General features: G+C 49.2%; 1 protein-coding gene across 5 annotated transcripts in view; it reads left to right on the forward strand.

Annotated features, from left to right (window-relative positions):
- TNFRSF13B (TNF receptor superfamily member 13B) overlaps positions 1-21,029 on the forward strand; it is a 63,654-nt gene that overhangs the window by 37,465 nt on the left and 5,160 nt on the right. For all 5 annotated transcript variants that reach the window (XM_082374544.1, XM_082374547.1, XM_082374548.1 and 2 more), the window contains 2 exons: positions 12,194-12,331; positions 14,864-15,109. In XM_082374544.1, the coding sequence (XP_082230670.1) occupies positions 12,194-12,331; positions 14,864-15,109 (384 nt within the window). The remainder of the gene's footprint in view (positions 1-12,193; positions 12,332-14,863; positions 15,110-21,029) is intronic.

Consider the following 21,029-nt stretch of genomic DNA (forward strand, 5'->3'; position numbering starts at 1 on the left):
TCTTTCCATCCATGAATATGGAATATTTTTCCATTTATTTAGGTCTTCTTTCAGGAATGTTTTGTAGTGTTCAATGTACAAGTTTTGTACTTCTTTTGTTCAATGTATTCTGCAGTATTTTATTTAAAACACTGTTTTTGGTTTCTTATGTTTCCTTACAGTGTTTCTTTATGTATATACTAATACCTATAAATCTAGATTAGAACTTTCTCCCTTTTTGCAGAAAGAAAGAAAGGAAGGGAGACTATGAGCCACGCTGTTATGGACCTTGTTTTTATTTTTTTATTATTTAAATAAAATTATTTATTTGGTTGCGCCAGGTCTTAGTTGCGGCAGGCGGGCTCCTTAGTTGTGGCATGCGAACTCTTAGTTGCGGCATGCATGTGGGATCTAGTTCCCTGACCAGGGATCGAACCTGGGCCCCCTGCATTGGGAGCACGGAGTCTTAACCACTGTGCCACCAGGGAAGCTCCTTGTGTTTGTTTTTCCACTTAATATATCTCGGAGTTCTTTCTAAAGCAACATACAGAGAGCTTCCTCACCCCTTTTCTATAGCTGCGTAATAGTCCAGTGTATATAATTTACTCAGGCAATCCCCTCCTGAGGGACATTTGTGCTACTTCCAATCTTCTGCTATTACAAACATTGCTGCAATGAATTTATCATTTTGCACTCTGAAATAAATTCCAGAGTTTAATCACTGTATCAGCAGGTAAAAACATCAGTCATTTTGACTAATGTTGCCCAATCTCCCCCCGTGAGGGTTATCCCTATTCCTCTCCTTCCAGAGCGAATGAGTGCCACTCTCCTTGTGACCTTTGCCAACAGGAGGTGTTATTAAACTTCTGGATTTTTAGCAATCTATTAGGGGGAAGACGGTCTCAGCGTAATTCAAATTTGCTTGTCTCTTAGGAATGAGACCAGGCAAATTTATGCTGTTCATCCCTGTCTGTGAACTGTCTGTTCATTACCTTTGCCCAATTTTCTGTAGGGTGGCTTGGCCTTTTCCTTTCTGCTTACTCTTTTGTCATATGTGTGTTTCTCCTTTTGATTGATTGATTGATTGATTGATTTATGGCTGTATTGGGTCTTTGTTGCTGCACGTGGGCTTTCACTAGTTGTGGCGAGCGGGGGCTACTCTTCATGGCAGGTGCGCAGGCTTCTCATTGCAGTGGCCTCTCTTGTTGCGGAGCATGGGCTCTAGGCGTGCGGGCTTCAGTAGTTGTGGCACGTGGGCTCAGTAGTTGTGGCTCACGGGCTCTAGGTGCACGGGCTCAGTAGTTGTGGCACACGGGCTTAGTTGCTCCGCGGCATGTGGGATCTTCTCAGACCAGGGCTCAAACCCATGTCCCCTGCATTGGCAGGCGGATTCTTAACCACTGCACCACCAGGGAAGCCCCTCTGCTTACTCTTTAGATACGAGTTGCAAATGTTTTGTTCCCGTTTTTCATTTGTCTTTGGACTTTCCTCCTTAAGCTGCTTTTTTGCCATGCAGAAGTTGTTTGTTTTGTGTAGTCTATTTTATCTATTTTCTATTTTATAGAGTTTGGATTTGGGGTCATAATTAGAAAGGCCTTTCATACTCCAAGGTTATAAAGAAATTATCGAACGGTTTCTTCTCTAGAAGTTTTTAAGATTTTATTCTCTTTCACACTTAAATCTTTGGGCTGTTTCTTCAATCCAGGGGAAATTATTTTCTGTGCTGTTTTCTGGCCCAATCATTTTGTGCCAAGAATCCTTTCCTCTAAGTTCTGAAAGCAAAAGCCAGGATTTCTGCTCTGCCCACCCCACCCCCCAACCTCAGGACACCTCTGCCCTGAGTCCTACTTGAAGGGAGGAGATGCAGGCAGGGGAGGGGGCAGAACAAAACTCATACATTACACAGTGTCAACACAGCGCAAGAACGAGGGTTGCTTTCTACTCCCCATGTCTTCACTGAGGACAGCTCTCTATAAAGTATTTGGTTATTTGTGAGCATTGGCCGAGGACCTACTGTGTGCCTCGTATTACAGAAGCACTGGGTTCAGAGATGAATGAGACAGTGTAAGGAGGTAGACGGCTACACCCTCAGATGTCAAATTACAAAATAAGAAACATCACCAGGTAGAAGGTGCTCAGGCCACATGGCCATCCAGGAAGGCACACCTGAGACATCTCAGAGGAGAGGTCAGGTGACACAGCAGCGTACAGGGACAAGTGTCTTTGGGAAGTTATAATGCTTCAGCCACAAGCTGAGGTTTTGGGGGCAGTTCCCAGGCCTGGAGTGTGGATTTGCTGATTATGAAATGATTATAATTAATCCATTATATTTTAAACCATTTTATCCAAATAACTACCACTCGGCAACCGCACCTCGGGCCAGTTCCATGCGTGTCATGCGCACGTCCTCGAGGAAACCTCCTCTGCAAAGGAGCACCCACAGTCCCCGTTTACAGAAAAGAAAACCCGAGGCTGTGCTGCCAGCCTTTCCCAAGCTGGCTGGCTGGTGACTCAGAGCTGTGCCGTCCTCCACAGGCACGGCTGCGCTCACACACATTCTGTCACTGAACCATGGGAAATCGGTTTTCAGAATGAGTCAACAGGAGGCAGAAATTACAATGGGAAGAAACGGTCATCCTCACCTTTCTCTCTTCCTCCTTCTCCCCCTCCTCCTCCTCCTCCTTCCCGATTCATAAAAGAGAGACTGTAAACGGTCACTGTAATTCTCTCATCTGTCACCCAGAATGTTGAAACTGCTGAAACTCTCTCGGACCCCCTAGCCCACCAGGTGCTCAAGGAGAGACCACCCTCTTTGCTGCCAGCTAATCCATTTGCCCCAAATGCAAAACCCTCTGCAGTTTTTCTCCCTCCTTCCTTCCTGTCTTATAAGTCCTGTCATTGCCCTGTTCACAGACAGTGGTCTAGGGGTGTCCCCTCTCACAAGTGAGTGACTATTGTAGACACAAAGTCAGAGTTATTCCCTGATTGTTGTTCACCTCAACATGACGATGTAAATTTTGTTCACAGCTGAGCCATGTGACCTCCCTGGAGTTGAAACTCCTTGGTTTTCTCTGCATGTCTCAGTAACTCACCCACAGATCTGGGGCAGATCCAGCCTGTCAACTGGTCAAGCAGACTCGCTTATATACGGTTCCCTGTTTCCACTGGAGATGTTCCTCCCGCTTTTCTCTTATTTTAGTCGAGATAGGGCTCCCCCCTTGGCCTCCAGGCCATGTCCCAGGGACTCCCTTCACCATCATTCTGAGAATTTCTATCTTCCCCTCTTGACTGAGATGGACCCTCCCTGCTTTCCCCCCTCCTCCATCTGTTGAAAATCAACTGACCATAGATGGAGAGCTTATTTCTGGGTTCTATTCTATTCCACTGGTCTGAGTATCTGTCTTTATTCCATTATCACACTGTTTACTTTAGCTTTGTAGTAAGTTTTGAAATCAGAAAGTATGAGTCCTCCAACTTTGTTCTTCTTCTTCAAGATTGTTTTGACTGTTCAGGGTCAAATGAATTTTTAAGACGGATTTTTCTATTTGTGTAAAAAAGTCACTGGGATTTTGTTAGGGATTGTATTGAAACTGTAGATCACTTTCAGTGGTATTGACATCTTAACATTGTCTTTCAATCCATGAACACGGGATGTCTTTTATTTAGATCTTCTCTAATTTCAGCAATGTTTTGTAGTTTTCAGGGTATACTTCTTTCACCACCTTGGTTAAATTCATTCCTAAGTATTTTATTCATTTTTATGTCTCTGAATATGGATTTGTTTTCTTAATTTCCTTTTAGGATAGTTCATTGCAAGTATATGAAAAATGCAACTGATTTTTTGTGTTGCTTTTGTATCTGCAACTTTGCTGAATTTTTAAGTTTTTAGTGTGTGAAATTTTTAGAGATTTTACATATAAGATCATGTCACCTATGAACAGATAATTTTACTTTCTCCTCTCCAATTTGAATACATTTATTTTTTTTTCTTCCCTAACTGTTCTTCCAGTACTATGTTGAATTGAAGTAGTAAGAGTGGGCATTCTTGTTTTGTTACTAGTCATAGGAGAGAAGTTTTCAGTCTTTCACCACTGAGTGTGATGTCAACTGTGGGTTTTTCATACATGGTTGTAATCATGTAGAGGAGGTTGTCTTCTATTCCTACTTTACTGAAATTTTTTATCATGAAAAGGTGCTGAATTTTGTTAAATGCTTTTTCTGCCTCAAAATGATCATGTAGTTTTTTCCTTCATTCTTGTAGTGTATTACATCTATTGATTTTCATGTGTTGAACTATTATTGCATTCTGGAAATGAATCCCACTTGGTTATAATGTATAATCCTTTTAATATGCTGTTGGATTTGATTGGCTAATATTTTGTTGAGAATTTTCACATCTATATTCACAGGGCATATTGGTCTGAAATTTTCTTTTCTTATGATGTCTTTATTAGGCTTCAACATCAGTGTAATGCTGACCTCACAGAATGAGTTAGGAAGTGCTCCCTCTTCAACGTTTTTGAAAGAGTCTGAGAAGGATTAGCTTTAACTCTTCTTTAAATGTTTGGTAGAATTCACCAGTGAAGCCATCTGGTCCTGAGCTTTTTTTTTTTTTTTTTAATGATCACATTCTTTTTTTAAAAAAAAACTTTATTTATTTTTGGCGGTGTTGGGTCTTCGTTGCTGTGTGCAGGCTTTCTCTAGTTGTGGAGAGCGGAGGCTACTCTTCATTGTGGTGTGTGGGCTTCTCATCGCCATGGCTTCTCGTCGCGGAGCGTGGGCTCTAGGCACGTGAGCTTCAGTAGTTGTGGCACACAGGCTCAGTAGTTGTGGCTCACGGGCTTAGTTGCTCCACAGCATGTGGGATCTTCCCAGACCAGGGCTCAAACCCGCGTCCCCTGCATTGGCAGGTGGATTCTTAACCACTGTGCCTCCAGGGAAGCCCTGGTCCTGGGCTTTTTGTTGGGAGGTTTCTTATTACTGATTCAATCTCTTTACCTGTTATAGGTCTATTCAGATATTCTTTCTTCATGTATCAGTTTTTGTAGATTGTATGTTTCCAGGAATTGTCCATTTATTTAGATTACCTGATTTGTTGGTGCACAATTGTTCACAGTACTCTCTTATAATCGATAAAACATGTACCAATGCCCCACTTTCATTTCTGATTTTAGTAATATGAGTTTTGTCTCTTTTCCTTAGTCAATCCAGCTAAGGGTTTGTCAGTTTTGTAAATCTATTGAAAAACCCAACTTTAGGCTTTGTTAATTTTCTCTATTATAGTTTTTCTTTTTAATTTATTATTATTATTATTTTAATCAATTCTTTCTATCTTTATTTATTTGGCTGCATCAGGTCTTAGTTGCGGCATGCAGGATCTTGGCCACAGCACGTGGGCTCTTTGTTGCGGTATGCGGGCTCCAGAGTGTGCGGGCCCAGTAGTTGTGGCACGCAGGCTTAGTTGCCCCATGGCATGTGGGATCTTAGTTCCCCAACCAGGGACTGAACCTGTGTCCCCTGCATTGGAAGGCGGACTCTTAACCACTGGACCACCAGGGAAGTCAGCTTTTTCCAGCTGACTTACAGCTTTTCTATTACAGCTTTTCTATTCTCTTTTTTCTTTATCTCCGCTCTAATCTTTCCTTATGCTTGCTTTGGGTTTAGTTTGCTTTTCTTTTTCTAGTTCCTCATGGTATACAGATAGGTTAAGATCTGAGAAATTCTTCTTTAGTGTACCCATTTATACCTATAAATTTCCCTCTTAGCATTACATTCACTGTATCCCATAACTTTTGGTACGTTGTGTTTTCATATTCATTTATCTCAAGATATTTTCTAACATCTCTTGTGATTTCTTCTTTGACCCATTGGTTAAGAGTGTGTTGGGGGGAATTCCCTGGTGGTCTAGCAGTTAGGACTCTTTGCTCCCAATGCAAGGGGGCCGGGTTCAATCCCTGGTCTGGGAACTACATCCTGCATGCTGCAACGAAGATCCAGTGTGCTGCAACGAAGACCCGGCACAGCCAAATAAATTTAAAAAAAAAAAAGAAAGTGTTGTTGAAGTTCCACATATTTGTGAACTTCCCAATTTTCCTTCTGTTATTGGCTTTTAGTTTCATTCCACTTTGATCAGAAAAGATTCTTTGAATTACTTTAACCTTTTAGAACCTATTAAGACTTGTTTTGTGACCTGATATATAGTCTGTCCAGGAGTATGTTCCAGGGACGCTTTAGAAGAATGTGTGGTCTGCGTCGCTGAGTACAGTGTTGCGTGTGTCTGTTATGTGGTTGCTTTACAGAGTTGCTCAAGTCATCTTGTCCTCACTGATCTTTTGTCTGGTTCTCCTACCCACTACTGAAAGTGGGGCATCGAAATATCCAAATATTGTCATAGAACTGTCTATTTCTCCCTTCAATTCCGTCAACTTTTGTTTCATATGTTTACACTCTGTTGTCACACACGTGTTTATAATTGTTAAATCTTCTTGCTGTATCAAACTTTTTTTTTTAATATATTTATTTATTTTTGGCTGTGTTGGGTCTTCGTTTCTGTGTGAGGGCTTTCTCCAGTTGCGGCGAGCGGGGGCCACTCTTCATCGCGGTGCGCGGGCCTCTCACTATCGCGGCGTCTCTTGTTGTGGAGCACAGGCTCCAGACGCGCAGGCTCAGTAGTTGTGGCTCACGGGCCTAGTCGCTCCACGGCATGTGGGATCTTCCCAGACCAGGGTTCGAACCCGTGTCCCCTGCATTAGCAGGCAGATTCTTAACCACTGCGCCACCAGGGAAGCCCCTGTATCAAACTTTTAATCAATATATCTTGTCTTTGTCTCTTGTAACCTCTTTTGATTAAACTACTTTGTCTTATAATAATATAGACACCTCAGCTCTCTTTTGGTTATTATTTGCATGGACGATATTTGTCCATTGTTTTACTTTCAAGCTCTTGTGTCCTTTCATCTAAAGTAAGTCTCTTGTAAACAAGATATAGATGAATACTGTTTTTTTAATCCAATCTCCCAGTCTCTGCCTTTTGTAATAGCAGAGTTTAGTCCATTTACAGTAATATGATTACTGAAAAAGGAGTTACTTCTGTCATTTATCTATGTGTTTTCTGTATGTCTTATGTTTTCTGTTCCTCAGTTCCTCCACTACTGACTTTTCTTTTGTATTTAGTTGATTACTTGTAGTGTGCCTTTTTTATTCCTTTTTTCTTTCAGTTTCTGTATGTTTTTAGTTATTTTTTCTAAGTGATTACCCTGAGGATTACAATTAATGTCTTAAACCTCTAACAACTGAGTTTCAATAATACTTAGTTTCAGTAGTGTACAAACACTGTTCTATATCTCTGTCCCTTCCTATTGCTATTGATATTGTCATAGATTTACCTTTACCAGTGCTCCTTATTTTTTCTTATGACTTCAAGTTACTGTCTAGTGCACTTTCACTTCAGCATGAAGGACGACTTCCTTTAGCATTTCTTGTAGGACAGGTCTACTGGTAACAAACTCTCTCAGCTTTTGCTTATCTGGAAATGTCTTAACTTCTCCTTCATTCCTGAAAGATAGCTTTGCCAGCTATGCAATTCTTGGTTGATAGTTTTTTTTTTTTTCCTTTTTGGACTTTAAATGTAACAGCTCACTTCTAGCCTCCATGATTTCTGAGGAGAAACCAGCTATTAATTTTATTGAGGATCCCCTGTATATGACAACTGTTTCTTTGTTGTTGATTTCACAATTCTCTCCTCTTTGGGTTTCCACAATTTTATTACAGTGTGTCTCAATGTGGGCGTCATTGAGTTTATCCTGCTTGTTCACTGACATTCTCAAACATGTATATTCATGTCTTTCCTAAGATTTGGGAAGTCTCCAGCCATTATTTCTTCAAATATTTTCTCTCTCTCTTCTCTTTGAAATTCCTATATGCAAACAGTGTTACATTTGATGGGCTCCCACGAGTCCCTCAGGTTCTGTTTATTTTTTCTCATTCTTTTAAATTTCTGCTTCCTATTCTAAATAATTTCAATAGTCTTATCTCCAGGTTCACTGATCGTTTCCTTCTGGCTGCTCAGATCTGCTATTGAACCCCTCTAGGGAGTCTTTTCATTTCAGTTACTGGACTTCTCAATTCCAGAATTTCAGTTTGTTTCCATTTTTTAATAGATTATTTAGAGTGGTTTGAGGTTCACAGAAAAATGGAATGGAAATTACAGAGAATTCCCATATACCCCCTGTCCCCAAACATGCACAGCCTCCCTCACTATCAATATCCTGCACTAAAGTGGCACATCCACTACAATTGAGTAACTATATTAATACATCATTATTGTCCAAACTCCATAGTTTACACTGGGGTTCACTCTCAGTGTTGTACTTTCCACAGGATTTGACAAATGTATAATGAATGACTTGCATCCACCATGACAGTATCATACAGAACAGTTTCACTGCTCTGTATAATCCCCTGTGCTCCACCTTTATCTCTCCCTCCCCCATAACCCCTGACAACCACTGATCTTTCTTCTGTTTCCAGAATGTCACAGAGCTGGGATCATACAGCGTGGAGCCTTTTTAGCATGGCTTTTCTCAGTCACATGCATTTAAGATCTCTCCACGTCTTTTCATGGTTTGAGAGCTCATTTCTTTTTAGTGCTGAATAAATTCCATTGTCTGGATGCCACAGTTTATTTATCAGTTCACCTACTAAAGGGCATCTGGGTTGCTTCCAAGTTTTGGTTCCTTTTTTTACAACCTCTTATCTCTTTATTCATATCCTCATTTTGTTCTTACATCATTTTCCTGATCTCCTTTAGTTCTTTGTCTGTGGTTTCCTGTAGCTCATGGAACATATTTAAGACAGTTGATTTAACATCTTTGACTAATATTTCCAATGTCTAGGCTTCCTCAGGGATGGTTTCTGTCAAATTCTATTTTTCTGTGAATGTGCCATATTTTCCTGTTTCTCTGTATGTTTTGTAAGTTTTTTGAGAACTGAACATTTTGAGCATTACATTGTGGTAAGTCTGGAAATTTAACTCTCTCACTCCTCCGGGATTGCTGAATTTTTTGCTGCTGAGAGCTGGAGTCCGTTTGTGACTCTTCCAAACTATTTTTGCGAAGTATGTATTCCTTGTGTGTGGTCACCAAAGTTTCTGTTCCTTCGTCTCTGCAGTCAGCCAGCGACCTGACAAAAGATTTCCCTAAATGTGTGACTCCCCAAATGGGGGGCAGCAGATCTCTGTCAATCCCCTGGGAGCCACTTCAGCCCAGGGAGGCTGAAACAATGACCACCACCCTCTGTGTTGGCTCCTCAGTGATCAAAAGCGGCAACCAGCGATTAGAACCCACAATCCCAACATTCAGAGGACAAGGTCCTTACAGCCCATCCAGGTCCCGGCAAGTTGCCCCAGGGACATGAGCAGCCACCAACCCACGACAGGCTGAAAGGCACCAAACTCCCCAAATCTACCAGCCTCTTTGCCCGACTGTCCCGTGGACAACCCCAGAGCGCCAATATCGTTACTTCAGCCGAGGCCGCCAGCTTGATGGCCGTTAGGGGAGAAGCAGGTCGCTGGGGCCGAGGCCGCCAGCTTGATGGCCGTTAGGGGAGAAGCAGGTCGCTGGGGCCGAGGCCGCCAGCTTGATGGCCGTTAGGGGAGAAGCAGGTCGCTGGGGCTTCCTCCTGGCCATCTTCTCTGGCATTGCTCTCACGCCCCCGCTTTGATTTGAAACGTCCACAGAGTTCCTAACTCACAGAGCCCCCCCTGTAGGTGACCTGCTTGTTCTCAAGGAGGCTTTAGAATCTCCTCCAAGTCTCTGTTGCTCCTGAATTTCACGATGGTGGGTCTTGGTTTGAGAGAATATATTGTGCAGGACACCTGACTGGCTCTTTGAATCTGGAGGCTGTCTTTCAAATCTGTTTTCTCTGGAACTCCCATCAGTCAACCTCCGGACCTCCTGATAGAATTCCGTATTTTTCATATCTTTTCCGATTTTCTGGGATATTTCTTCAATTACATCTTATAACCCTTCGACAGATGTTTTTATTCTGGCTATTATATTTTAAAATTTCTAGTCATTCTTATTTGTTCTATGCATACAATTCTTTAAAAGTAGCACATCACTGAGAATTCCCTGGCAGTCCAGTGACTGAGATTCCACACTTTCACTGCTGAGGGCCCAGGTTTGATCCCTGGTTGGGGAACTAAGATCCCACAAGCCGGGAAAAAAAAAAAAAAATTAGTACACCATTCTTTCTCGTGGATGTGAAAGTTCTCTTCTCTTTCTAAGGATGTCTTGTTGTCATCTTGTAGTTTTCTTCTGTTCCCTGCATTGTCTCTATTGGCACCGGGTGGATTTCTTCTGCTTGCATCGTCCAAGGTCTCCTTCATGCAGAGGTGGTGCTCCAATATCAGGTGACCCTTGGCTGCGGTTCACAGTTCACATTGAGGCACTAATGGCTGATTGGAAGTTCTGGGTAAACGGACGGGGTTTTCACACAGAAGCTTTGCTCTAGTGGTCAGGCAGCAGCGTGGTCATTTTCTTGAAAGACTCTCCCAGTCAGTGCCTCCAGGGCTTTTCCTTTGGGTCAGTTTTTCCAGAGCAGGGTCTGCTGGTTTCCTGCCAGTTGCAGGATGTGGGAGGACACACCTTTTACAAACCTGGCCACAGCGCTCCTGAGGTATGGCTGGGGGAAGAGTGGACCTCACTGCCACCCCTCCTCAGCTGTGTCTGAGGAGACCCCAACCTCCTGCTCAGGTGGGTGAGGGGCCGTCACCTCCCTGGGGTCAAGCCCTCTTTATGAAAGTCTCCATCCAACCCTATTTCACTGCTCTGCCCTCCCATCCCCCACAGTCAGAGGCCCTAGTGCCCCAGTTCCAGGAGGTTCCCAGCATTCGGTGACTCAATCCCGCTTCCTCCCCGCGAGCTTCGACCGAGAGAGATCTTCAGCTGAAGCCTGTCGCCCCAGGCCTTCTGCCTTCCATCTTCCAAAACGTGGCTAACACCTGTCCCCTGCCACAGTCACTTCTTCCATCTTTGAGGACAACTATCTTTTCCTGCCCTTTCAGTTTGGTTTCAAGAGGGAAGGAGGATAAACCCAGGTGGTTAAGCTGCCGGGTCGAGTGGGAGCCGCTGGTCTTTCCTCAGTGGACTTCCATCAAAGAATAAACAAGTGCCTCAAAAAATGTTTAAAAGAAGTCGTTGGGGAGGAAAATGCCATGAAATTAGGCAGAAAATTACAGAAGACTCAGCAACACACAACCATCTGGAATGAGTCCCAGATGCCTTGCAGAGCCAAAGAATCCAGACATGAAAGTTCAAGAACAGGCAGTACCAGCAGCCTATGGCCCTGTGGCGTTCAAACTCAGAACAGAAGTTACCTCTGGGAGTGGATGTTGGGTGCGAGGGGCCCATGGGAGTCATCAGGGTGCAAGAAATGTTCACCACCTTGACGTGGTGGTCGTGACACAGGTGTGTACACGTGGAAAGATTTGTCAAGCTGTATTCTTGAGATTTGCCATTGTGTGTGTCTCACATCTCAGCAAAAGAGCAAGGGAAGGAAACGGACATTTACTGAGTGCTTGCTGTTTGCTAGGCACTAGCTAGGTCTGCTTTTCTAATTCATTCATTTAATGAGCACCTACTATGTCCTGGGCACTATCTAGGTTCTGAGGACCCAGCAGCAAACAAAACAATTAGCATCTATGCCTGCGTGATGCTCCCAGTTAGTGGGGAGACAGTATCAAATAACCGCATCACGAAAGTCAAGTGACAACAGTGACAAGAGCACATCGGAGTGCAGAAGAAGGGGCAAGTCCCAATCCCGGGTGGGAGGGTGTCAGAAGGGCTTCCCTGAAGAAACGAAGTTGCAACAGAGATCTGAGGGATCAGGAGGAAATGACCAGTCATGGAGCAGGACGAGCATGGGGTGCTAAGGGACCAGCACGTGCAAAGATCCCGTGGCAGGAGGCGTGTGCACGTTCATGAGGGCAGAGAACAGGGCCGAGCAGGGCTCCGCTGATGCCAGAGGGGCCTCAGAACTGCCGTGCCCCAGATGGGAAACTGAGGCTCAGGGTGTCGGCCCCGGGTTGCCCAGCAAGTACAACTGGGGCAGAAACCAACTTTGTCTGTTCCCCCCTAGGGAACGTGAGCGGGAGAGGCCGCCTGGGCTCCGGCCTCCAGTGGTGCCAGCTGCCCTCACGTTCCCTGCCTCTCAGCCCCACAGGGCCTGCGGCTGGGGGTGGCCATGAAGCCCTGCCCCGAAGAGCAGTACTGGGACCCGCTGCTGAACACCTGTGTCTCCTGCAAAACCATCTGCAGCAATCAGAGCCCACGCACCTGTGCAGCCTTCTGCAGTGAGTCCTGGGGCCCGAGCCTGGGCTGGAGGCCCCTCCTGCCCCCGGAGGTCCCCCTGGCCTGCACTCGGGGCCTGAGGAGGGGTGGAGGGAGACGGGAGACGGACTGTGTGGCACCTTCTACCTTCCCACCCTCCTACCCTCCTTGCAGCTTCCCAAGCATGCTCTGTTCCTTCCTGCCTCAGGGCCTTTGCACAGGGATGCATTTCCCCACCTTCTCCCCTGGGCTCCCTCCTACCCGACCTTCAGGTCTCAGCCCCAAATCAAGAGGTCCTCTCTGACTGCCGGATGGAAAGTGGGCCCTCCTTCATCATTCTCTGCTCTTTCTTCTGAAGCTTTTTATTATAGAAATTAGGACAGAGAGAGAGGACAGCATGATAAACCTGTCTACCCATCAGCAGCTTTAGAAATTCCACCTTTTCAGTCCCCAATTTTTTTACTTGTGTATTTTAAAGCCAATCCAAGAACTCGTTATCATTTTACCTGTAAATACTGGATCACGAATCCCTAACACATAAGGGCCTTTAAAATATAACCTCAATATTTTATCACCCCCCAGCAATAATTCCTTAATATCACCTGCACTCAGGCCATATCCAGTTTTCTCTAATTGTCTTGAAAAGTGTCTTTTGCTTGCTTTTTCGTAACTTGTTCTTTCCCTGATGGAACTTATCACAGCTTGTACCACACGTTCTTTCCTGTGTGTTCATGTGTCTCAACCACCCGACTGAGAGCTCAATTCCTTTCTTAAGCCTAGCACAGTGCCTGACACATAGTAAGTGCTTCATAAAAACTGGCTGAGTGGGGCTCAGAGAGGCTGAGTGACTTGCCCAAGATCACACAGCACAATAGTGGAAGAGTTAGGGTTTAAACAACTTTCTGAGTCTGCAACACCGTGGCTCTGAGCCACTATCCATTAATGAGGTGGACATTCACTGTGTTGACCCACAAACCACTGGAAAGAGGAATCTGACAGACCCTTCAAGGAGGTTATTAGCTAGTGGAAGAAATGACTCCACTTCATGGTAAAAAGGTGAACTACCATAAAACGCCACAGTTGGGAGAGACCACGTCCGGCTGATGGGTTGGGGAGCAAGGAAGTTTTCTGGTAGGAAGCGCCACCTGAGATGGATTGTTAAGAGCCCACAGATGCAGAAGTCAGATGAGGGGGAACGGCACCCCTGGAGGAGGGACCAGCATGGACAAAGGCACGGAGGCGGGAAAATACAACAGGGAATATCGAGGCCCAGAGGGGAGGTTATGAGGTCAGGCAGTGAGGGCTGGTGGTCTGCGGAGCTGTCACTTGCACAGCCACATGGGGGTTCCCAAGGAGGAGAGGAGGTCACGGCAAGCCCGGGGACACGGCTGCCATCAGGCTAACTCCACCTCGTGAGTGTCAGGGTCAGGAGGGTCCAGGGCCACAGCAGGGTAAGGGCAAGGGGTGGTCATTGGTCCTGACAGGATCTCCCGAGTCTTCCCTGAGGTCCCAAACGCATGCCTTCCTGGTTTTGTCTTCTACTCTGAAAAGGATGTAAGTGTTGGCGTGTTTGCATCGCAAAGAAGCACAAGTGAATATTCTATTTAAACCTTGAGCATTATTCATTATGTGTCAGACACTGTGCTGGGGACTTCAAATCCTCGTAACAATCGTAAGAAATCACCATTGTTATAATTATTCCTCTCCTGGAAAACAGGAGACTGAGGTACGGAGGGGCCAAGCCCACCACGTGAAGTGGCGGACCAGAGCTTCCCCAAGCCCGCGTGGCTTCAAGGTCTGGGTTCTTGGCCTCTGTCTTGTGCTGCCTCCAAAATGCGCCCTGAAAACCTGCATACGAGTCACATTTTCATATGACTGAATCTTAGAGACAAGGGAAGCCTGCCCTGTGAAAGTGTAGGTTTCTGTATGGCACTCAAAACTGCTCTCTCCAGCAAGTGTGAATGGGCTTCAGTTTGCTTGGCTTCTGCCCCTTGGCACTGATGCCTGGTTAAGCTCCTGAAATTCTCATTTATTATTAAGACAGAAAAAACACTATTAATTTGAGCTTTCTCATCTTCCTTCCAGTCCCCTTCCCCAACTTGCTAAGGCAGATTCTGGCTTTGTTCTCCATTCCTTATGTTTATATGAAATACATTTCTCCCTTATGAGGTGTGAAAAACCCAAGTAAAGAAGTTATGTGACAACGTAATAACTTAAAAGATAACTAGAAAACCCTTATACAGTTAGTATTAAGAAATGCTCTTTTAAGTAATATATAGATCAAAGAAGAAATGATAGTGAAAAATAAGAACATTCTAAACTAGGTATAGAAAAAATACTACATGTCAAAATGTGTGTGATGCAGCTAAAACAGTACTTAGAGGACAACGTATAGTCTTACATTTGCATACTGGAAGAGGACTTGGATTACCCTGGAATTGCTTTTGGGGGACTGGACTAGGATTTTTTTTTTAACTTTGATACCCTTTGAGGCCAGACCCCCAGTTCCTGCCCGTGTCTGTCACCCAGCAGCATCACGCATCTCTGTCTCCCAGAGTCACTCAGCTGCCGCAAAGAGCAAGGCAGGTACTATGACCAGCTCCTGGGGGACTGTATCAGCTGTGCCTCCATCTGTGGACGTCACCCCAAGCAATGCACACACTTCTGTGAGAACAAGTTCAGGAGTCAAGTGAACCTCCCACCAGAGGTCAGGAGACAGCGGACCGGAGAGGCCTTGACCCGGGCAGACAACCTAGGGAGGTACCAGGGATCAGAGCACAGAGGCTCGGATGTGGGTCCAGGTAAGCCACCTAAGGTTGGCCTGCGCGGTGTCCAAGGGTCAGAGTGGGTGGAAGGCAGGCACCAGGCCTCAATAAGGAGAAGCTGCAAAGCAGGAAGTCCAGTGCAGGCAAATGGCCAGAAACCAGGGGGGTGGGGGGATCATCACAGGATAGAAAAAAAAAATTAGGCAAAGTTTACAGAAATCTGTGGGCAAGAAGGAAGCAAAAGAAGAAAAAAGACCTGACAGTTGAGAGTCTCATAACTGTGGCTGAATGAATTCTTAGAACACAGGGCAGCGAGTGGACAGCACAGCTAACCTGTGAGCAAGACCCCCAATCCATTTAGAGGCAACGGAGACTTCCCAAGAATGAGAAGGAAAAGTACTACCAAAAGAGCTCACAGTGGAGATGGGCCTCCTTAGATATGTGAGAGGGGTCCCTTGAACTGGGCACCTACTAAGTGCCGAGCACTGGAAATGACTTAATTAATCCTCCCAGAAAACACCTCTTGGCTCAGCTACTCTGCTCTGTGGTGTCAGAAAGGACAGGGCTTGGGTGGGGATGTGGACCCGTAAACACTTGATATTTACGGTGCTCTTGGTCTGCCAGGCGCTGGCTGGTTTCCGTCCTTTTCTGTGACTTTGCTCATGACATCACTTCCATGAGAACAGGCTTTGTGTGTCCTGATAACGAAATGCCCAGCCTGGTTCTTCTCGGTTAGACTGTTGTTTCTTACTCTGTTTTGCTCTCCTGTCAGTAAGCTGCTGCCATGTAACAAACAGCCCCCAGATTCCATGGCATGTTATTCCTCATGGCGTAGGGCTTGGCTGGAGTCAGCTGGAGGGGCTCTGCTCCTGAGTCTCTCGTCCTCCCCTGGGACCAGCGGGTGGGCAGGAACATCAGAGGTGACACACGGGCCTCTGAACCTCTCAGCCAAGAGCTGGCACCCATCATGTGCTGCATCTTATCCCTCCAGATGCAAAGCCAGCCAGATTCAAGGCGGGGGAGACAGACCCCACTCTCGGCTGGAGGAGAGGCGAAGGATTTGTAGCTGTGGGGGGTTTGTGGCCGGTTTTTATCCAGCACAGCCTCTCGTGAGAGCAAGTGCAGATCCACACACAGAGGGCGTGGATACGGGGGGAGGCGGTGACGAACGGAACCACAAGGGGGGGCTGCTGACCCCCCCCCCGCCTGCCCTGCAGTCAGTGATGTATTTGACTCCTCCAGCCAAACCCAGAACCCCGTCCACCTCCGATGCCACAGATTCCCCTTTACAGACAGAGAAACTGAGTCTCAAAACCTGGAGAGTCAGTGCACAGCTGAGCAGGGACTCGGGCCCGGCCTGCGGGTTCCAAAGTTTGTCCGCTCTGCAAGAGCCAAACCCCAGAACAGTGTTCTGTGGCACCGTCGCCCACTTAGGGGGACCTGTTGCCAGCGTGACACCGTTAGCCCTTCCTGCCTGTGACCACCAGCCAAGCCCCCTCCCCAGAGGGTCCCCTGGGGTGGACCCTCCAGGTACGAATCCCCCAGGAAGTGTGGACAGACATTCCAGGAGCCAGTGGGGTCAATGTGTCCACGTCTGACGTGCAGCAGCCGCTGTCCCAGTCATTCCAGGGTGTGGCCTCCCCAGCCTCGGGGGCTGGGTGACGCCTCGCCGTACCTGCCCCTGCCCCGCGTCCCTCTGGAGGTCTGGGGCTTACGTGTGTGTCCCGCTGTGTCCTGACACCTGGGCGTGCAGGTGGGGCGAGAGCTGGGTGTGGTGAGGCCTGTGAACAGGAAGTGCCGGGCCCACACCCTGGGTGTCAAGGGCAGGGCGTGCAGGACACTGCCCGTGGCAGCGGGGCTGCCCTGTCCCCCCCACTCACTCCCCGCCCTGCCAGCCCCCACCTCGGCCCCTCCACGTCTCTCGGAATGGCCGTTCCTTCATTTGACGGTAACTGTGGAGGGCTCAGCTGTGCCTGGGGGGCGGGTGCAAGAGTCAGGCAGACCCTGTCGCTGACCCCACGGAAGTCACAGTCTGACGGGAGAGACAAGACAAATGATTGAGTAACCTCAGTGCGTGGCGACGACATCCCCCAGCCAGGGTGCGATGGGGCGAGGAAGGTTTCCCCGAGGAGAGGCCTTCAAGGCAGACTGGGGGCCAGACCCCTGGTTCCATCTCCCACCAACTGTGTGACCTTGAGCAAGTCACTTAACCTCTCTGAGGTTGTTTCCGTAAGACTGAGATCATCTGCCTTCACGGGGTTGCTGCGCTGCGTGTCAGGATCAGCACGAAGTAACTGCTCATTTAAAAGGAAAGCATACATCTAAGAGACGGCGGGGAGAAAGGTGTTCCAGGCAGAGGGCACAGCATGTGCAGGTGCTGGGAGGGGCTGGGAGCGGAAACACACGGATTCTCTGTGGACAGGGTACAGCCACTGCTAGTATCACTGGGGCTGCAACTGCTACAAACAGGGGAGCAAAGGCTAAGTTTTAGTGAAAATTGAGGTTTGCTTTTCTTATCCGAGCCCACGGAGCCCCCAGGCCCTATTCAAGGGCCTCCTGGGTCCCGGGTTCAGAGCTCTGGGTGGCGTGAGCACGGCTGACCTGGGACGTCTCCAGACTCTGTATCTCCTTGTCCCCACCGGGGACAGTCAGCCCGGCACCCCCCTCACAGGGCTCTCGCGGGGCCTCAGCGACCCTGGGCCTTGGCTCCAGATCCTTAACTTGATTACATCTGCAAAGGCTTTTTCCCCAAATCAGGTCATAAGGTCCCACGTGCAGATTACCAGGCCCCCCGTGGGAGGGTGATACCCGCCTTGGGAGCACATCCTGCATGGCGGCCTGGGGGTTGGTCTTGTCTCTGGCTTTTTATCTCAGGGTGTGGAGTGTTTTCTCCCCACACACGCCCCCCACACACGCCCCTGACGGCTGCAAGAGATGTCACCGTGCCGGCTGCCCCAGGCCCCCTCTTCATCCCCAGGGATGAGGCCAGGGAAGGGGGGCAGAAAGCCTCGGGAGCCCACCTCAACCCTCCCCTGACCTGCCTGCTCGCTGGGCTGGGGCCATGGGGATGCTGGCGGAACGTTCCACTGGGTCCAGCTGTTACCAACAGCGCGGAGGCCGGAGCGTCTGCCCCATTTCACCAGGAGGCAGGCCTGACCGTGAGCAGGGGTGGCCGCAGGGCCCAGGCTCAAAACCTATCCTGTCTCGGCTACACCAAGGCCCCTCAGGACAGGTCACAGCACTGCCCGCCTGGCCAGCCCGAGCTCCAGCCCAGCAGCAGCAGCAGTCGGGGAAATCCTGTTTCTAGGCGAGATTGACTCTGAAAACAGTACAAGCACGGAACAAATCTAATGGAAAACCCGCTTGGAAATAAACCATCCGCGGTGCCCCCTGGTGGCGGTGCTCAAAACTGCGCCGCAGGCCTGGCTCTCAGGCAAGGACAGAGTTCACATACTTTCCCGACTGAAGCCCCTGCACCCACCGGGGTCAGCAGACACAGAGGCACTGGGCAAGGCCGCTCCGCTCCGGGGCCAGGTCACTGAGGGCCGACAGAAGGCAGCGACCGAGCTTGCAGACCTGAACGGCTGGCGACTGAACAGAGGAAGCAGAGCGGTGGCTGGGGACCCCGTCCCCCGACCTGGCCAGCCTCGGACTCGGCTTTAACAAGTCAGGCAGCCAGTGTGCTCCCCGCCATTCCCGTTTGGAAAGGACGACACACACGGATCGTGACGGAAGAAAGAAGGTATTAAAAAGTGAGGTTTGGGGACAGTCTCTCCCCAGGAGCAACGCCTGCTGCAGTCTGGGATTGTCGGTTCCCACCGCTCCTGTCTAAGCATATTTCACACCAGGCAGAATCCCAAGCGCCCACCTCTCTCTCCCTTTTCACTTCCTCCTCCTGAGGTTCAACCCATCTCAGGACCCACGACGTAGCTGGTCTCCAGCTCTCACTGTAAACAAAGCCCAGCAAATGCCTGCATCCACGTGCCTAGAGGTGAAGGTGGTGAGTCCACAAGACTGGAAACGGCGTGTCCATGTTGGCAGGTGGTTGCACGTGGCCCTCAGAGGAGACCACCCCACCCAGATGTGCCTGTGTCGCCAGCCTGGGACAGAGGTGGAAGGTGACATCTTTCGCAGTTTTAACTGCACCTCTCCTCTGGATCCAGGGCCTTTGCGAAGCATGTTCTAGGAGCGGGTCACCGGGCAGGAACTGGTTCCATTTCCCTCAGGAAGCCCCAAATCACCCTCCTCGCGTGGTGGCTCAGGGCGCCCGGGAGAGCAGAGCAGAGGCTGCCAGGCCTCCTCATGGCACAGGCCAGGCCCTGCGTCCCCTCTACTGCGTACTGCTGGGTGCAGGGGGGCCCGGCCCAGCCCGACTTGAAGGGCAGGAACCAAGGACCATCTCTGAATGCCAGCAGCCAGCCTCGAGGTAGTCTGTGTTAGAATTCAGCTGAAAACACCTGAAATACGCAGATGTTTGGTCTCAAATCCACCCGGCAGTTCACTGTGTACTTAGCAGCGTCTGGTAGCGGGCAATTCCACCTCCCGTGTGAAGGCTGCCAGCCTCTCCCCCGCTAATCGGCCAGGACGATGGTTTTATTTTATCCCAGGGACGTGCAGGAACCGGTGAGCAGATGGGGGCCCGGGAGCTGGGACACACGGATGTCGCCGGCCCGGGGTGGCGCCAACAGCCCACCCAGAGCTCTGTGAACGTCAGGGTGGCACCAGCCAGCTGTCACTTCATAAGCCTCTGACTCTGAGGAGCGTGCGTAACGAAGAGGGATGGTGTCCGCCCTCGTCCTCTATGCGTGGCTGGCCTACAGCCTCGGCACGGGGCCCATCACACCTGCCCGCAGGTGCAGCTCTGCAATTGCGCCCGGATGTGAGGCTCAGTTTTCTCATCTGAAAAACAGTCTGTAAGACGGCGTGGCCACAGCGGGGACAGCCTGCAGGATCCTCAAGCAGCTCAGCACAGAGGCGCCACCTGACCCGGCAACTGCGCTCGTGGGACGTGTCCACGAGAGGTGCACACACACGTGCACACGGAAACCTGCACACAAGCCTTCACAGCCGCCGAAGGGTGGAAACCACCAAAATGCTCCTCGTGGACAAACACACACGATGCGGTGCACCCACGCAGCGGAACGTTACTCAGACCCAACACACGTGGCCACACGCCTGAGCCTTGGAAACACGCGGAGAGGCCGGACGTGAAGGTCCCGTGCTGCACAATTCCACTGGTATGAAGTGTCCAGAACAGGTGACAGAGACAGCGTGGTGGTGCCCGGGGCCTGGGGGGACGGGGGGCGCCATGTGGTGCTGGACACACCCCAGGTGCAGAGGCAGCAGCTGCTCAAGCCTGAGAACACACTAACCCCCCCCCCCACCACCTTCACGGCCGTGAGCCTGGCTGTACGTGGACTACACCTCAACCTCCAGAAGGGGCGAGAGACCCTCCTCCACAGAAGCACGAGGGTCAGGGACACACTAGAGAAAGCGCTGCGTGCAGCAAGTGCAGCAGGCGGCCAGCAGCCCTTCCGCCCGGGCTGGGGGCGCCCGATCCCAGGGCCCGGGACAGGTTTCGAGGGCAGGGCTTTGGCTCAGGGCCCTGAGAGGAGAGGGGCCAGCGCCCCATCTCCCCAGGCCCCCCTGGTTTACATCTGCCCCCCAGGCTCGGGAGCAACACCACCGTCTCTCTCAAAGCATATGCTCCCTGATCAGACATCCTCCCTGGACAACTGCCCACCCGCTCACCCGTCCACTTCTGGTACTGTCCCAAGCTACACCCCACAGCGAGAGAGACGGCAAAGGGCATCCAGCTCCGGGTCTCCCGGCCCTCCGAGGGGGCGTGGGGGTGACCGCATGGCTTGTCTGGGCCTCACGAGGAGGAAGCGAGCGAGCAGGACGAGGGGCTGCTGGCCGGAGGAGGGGACGCTTCAGGGAGGGGCCCCTTCTGACT

The sequence above is a fragment of the Balaenoptera borealis genome (genome assembly GCF_965194805.1).
Source record: "Balaenoptera borealis genome assembly, chromosome: 20".
NCBI classification, from domain to species: domain Eukaryota; kingdom Metazoa; phylum Chordata; class Mammalia; order Artiodactyla; family Balaenopteridae; genus Balaenoptera; species Balaenoptera borealis.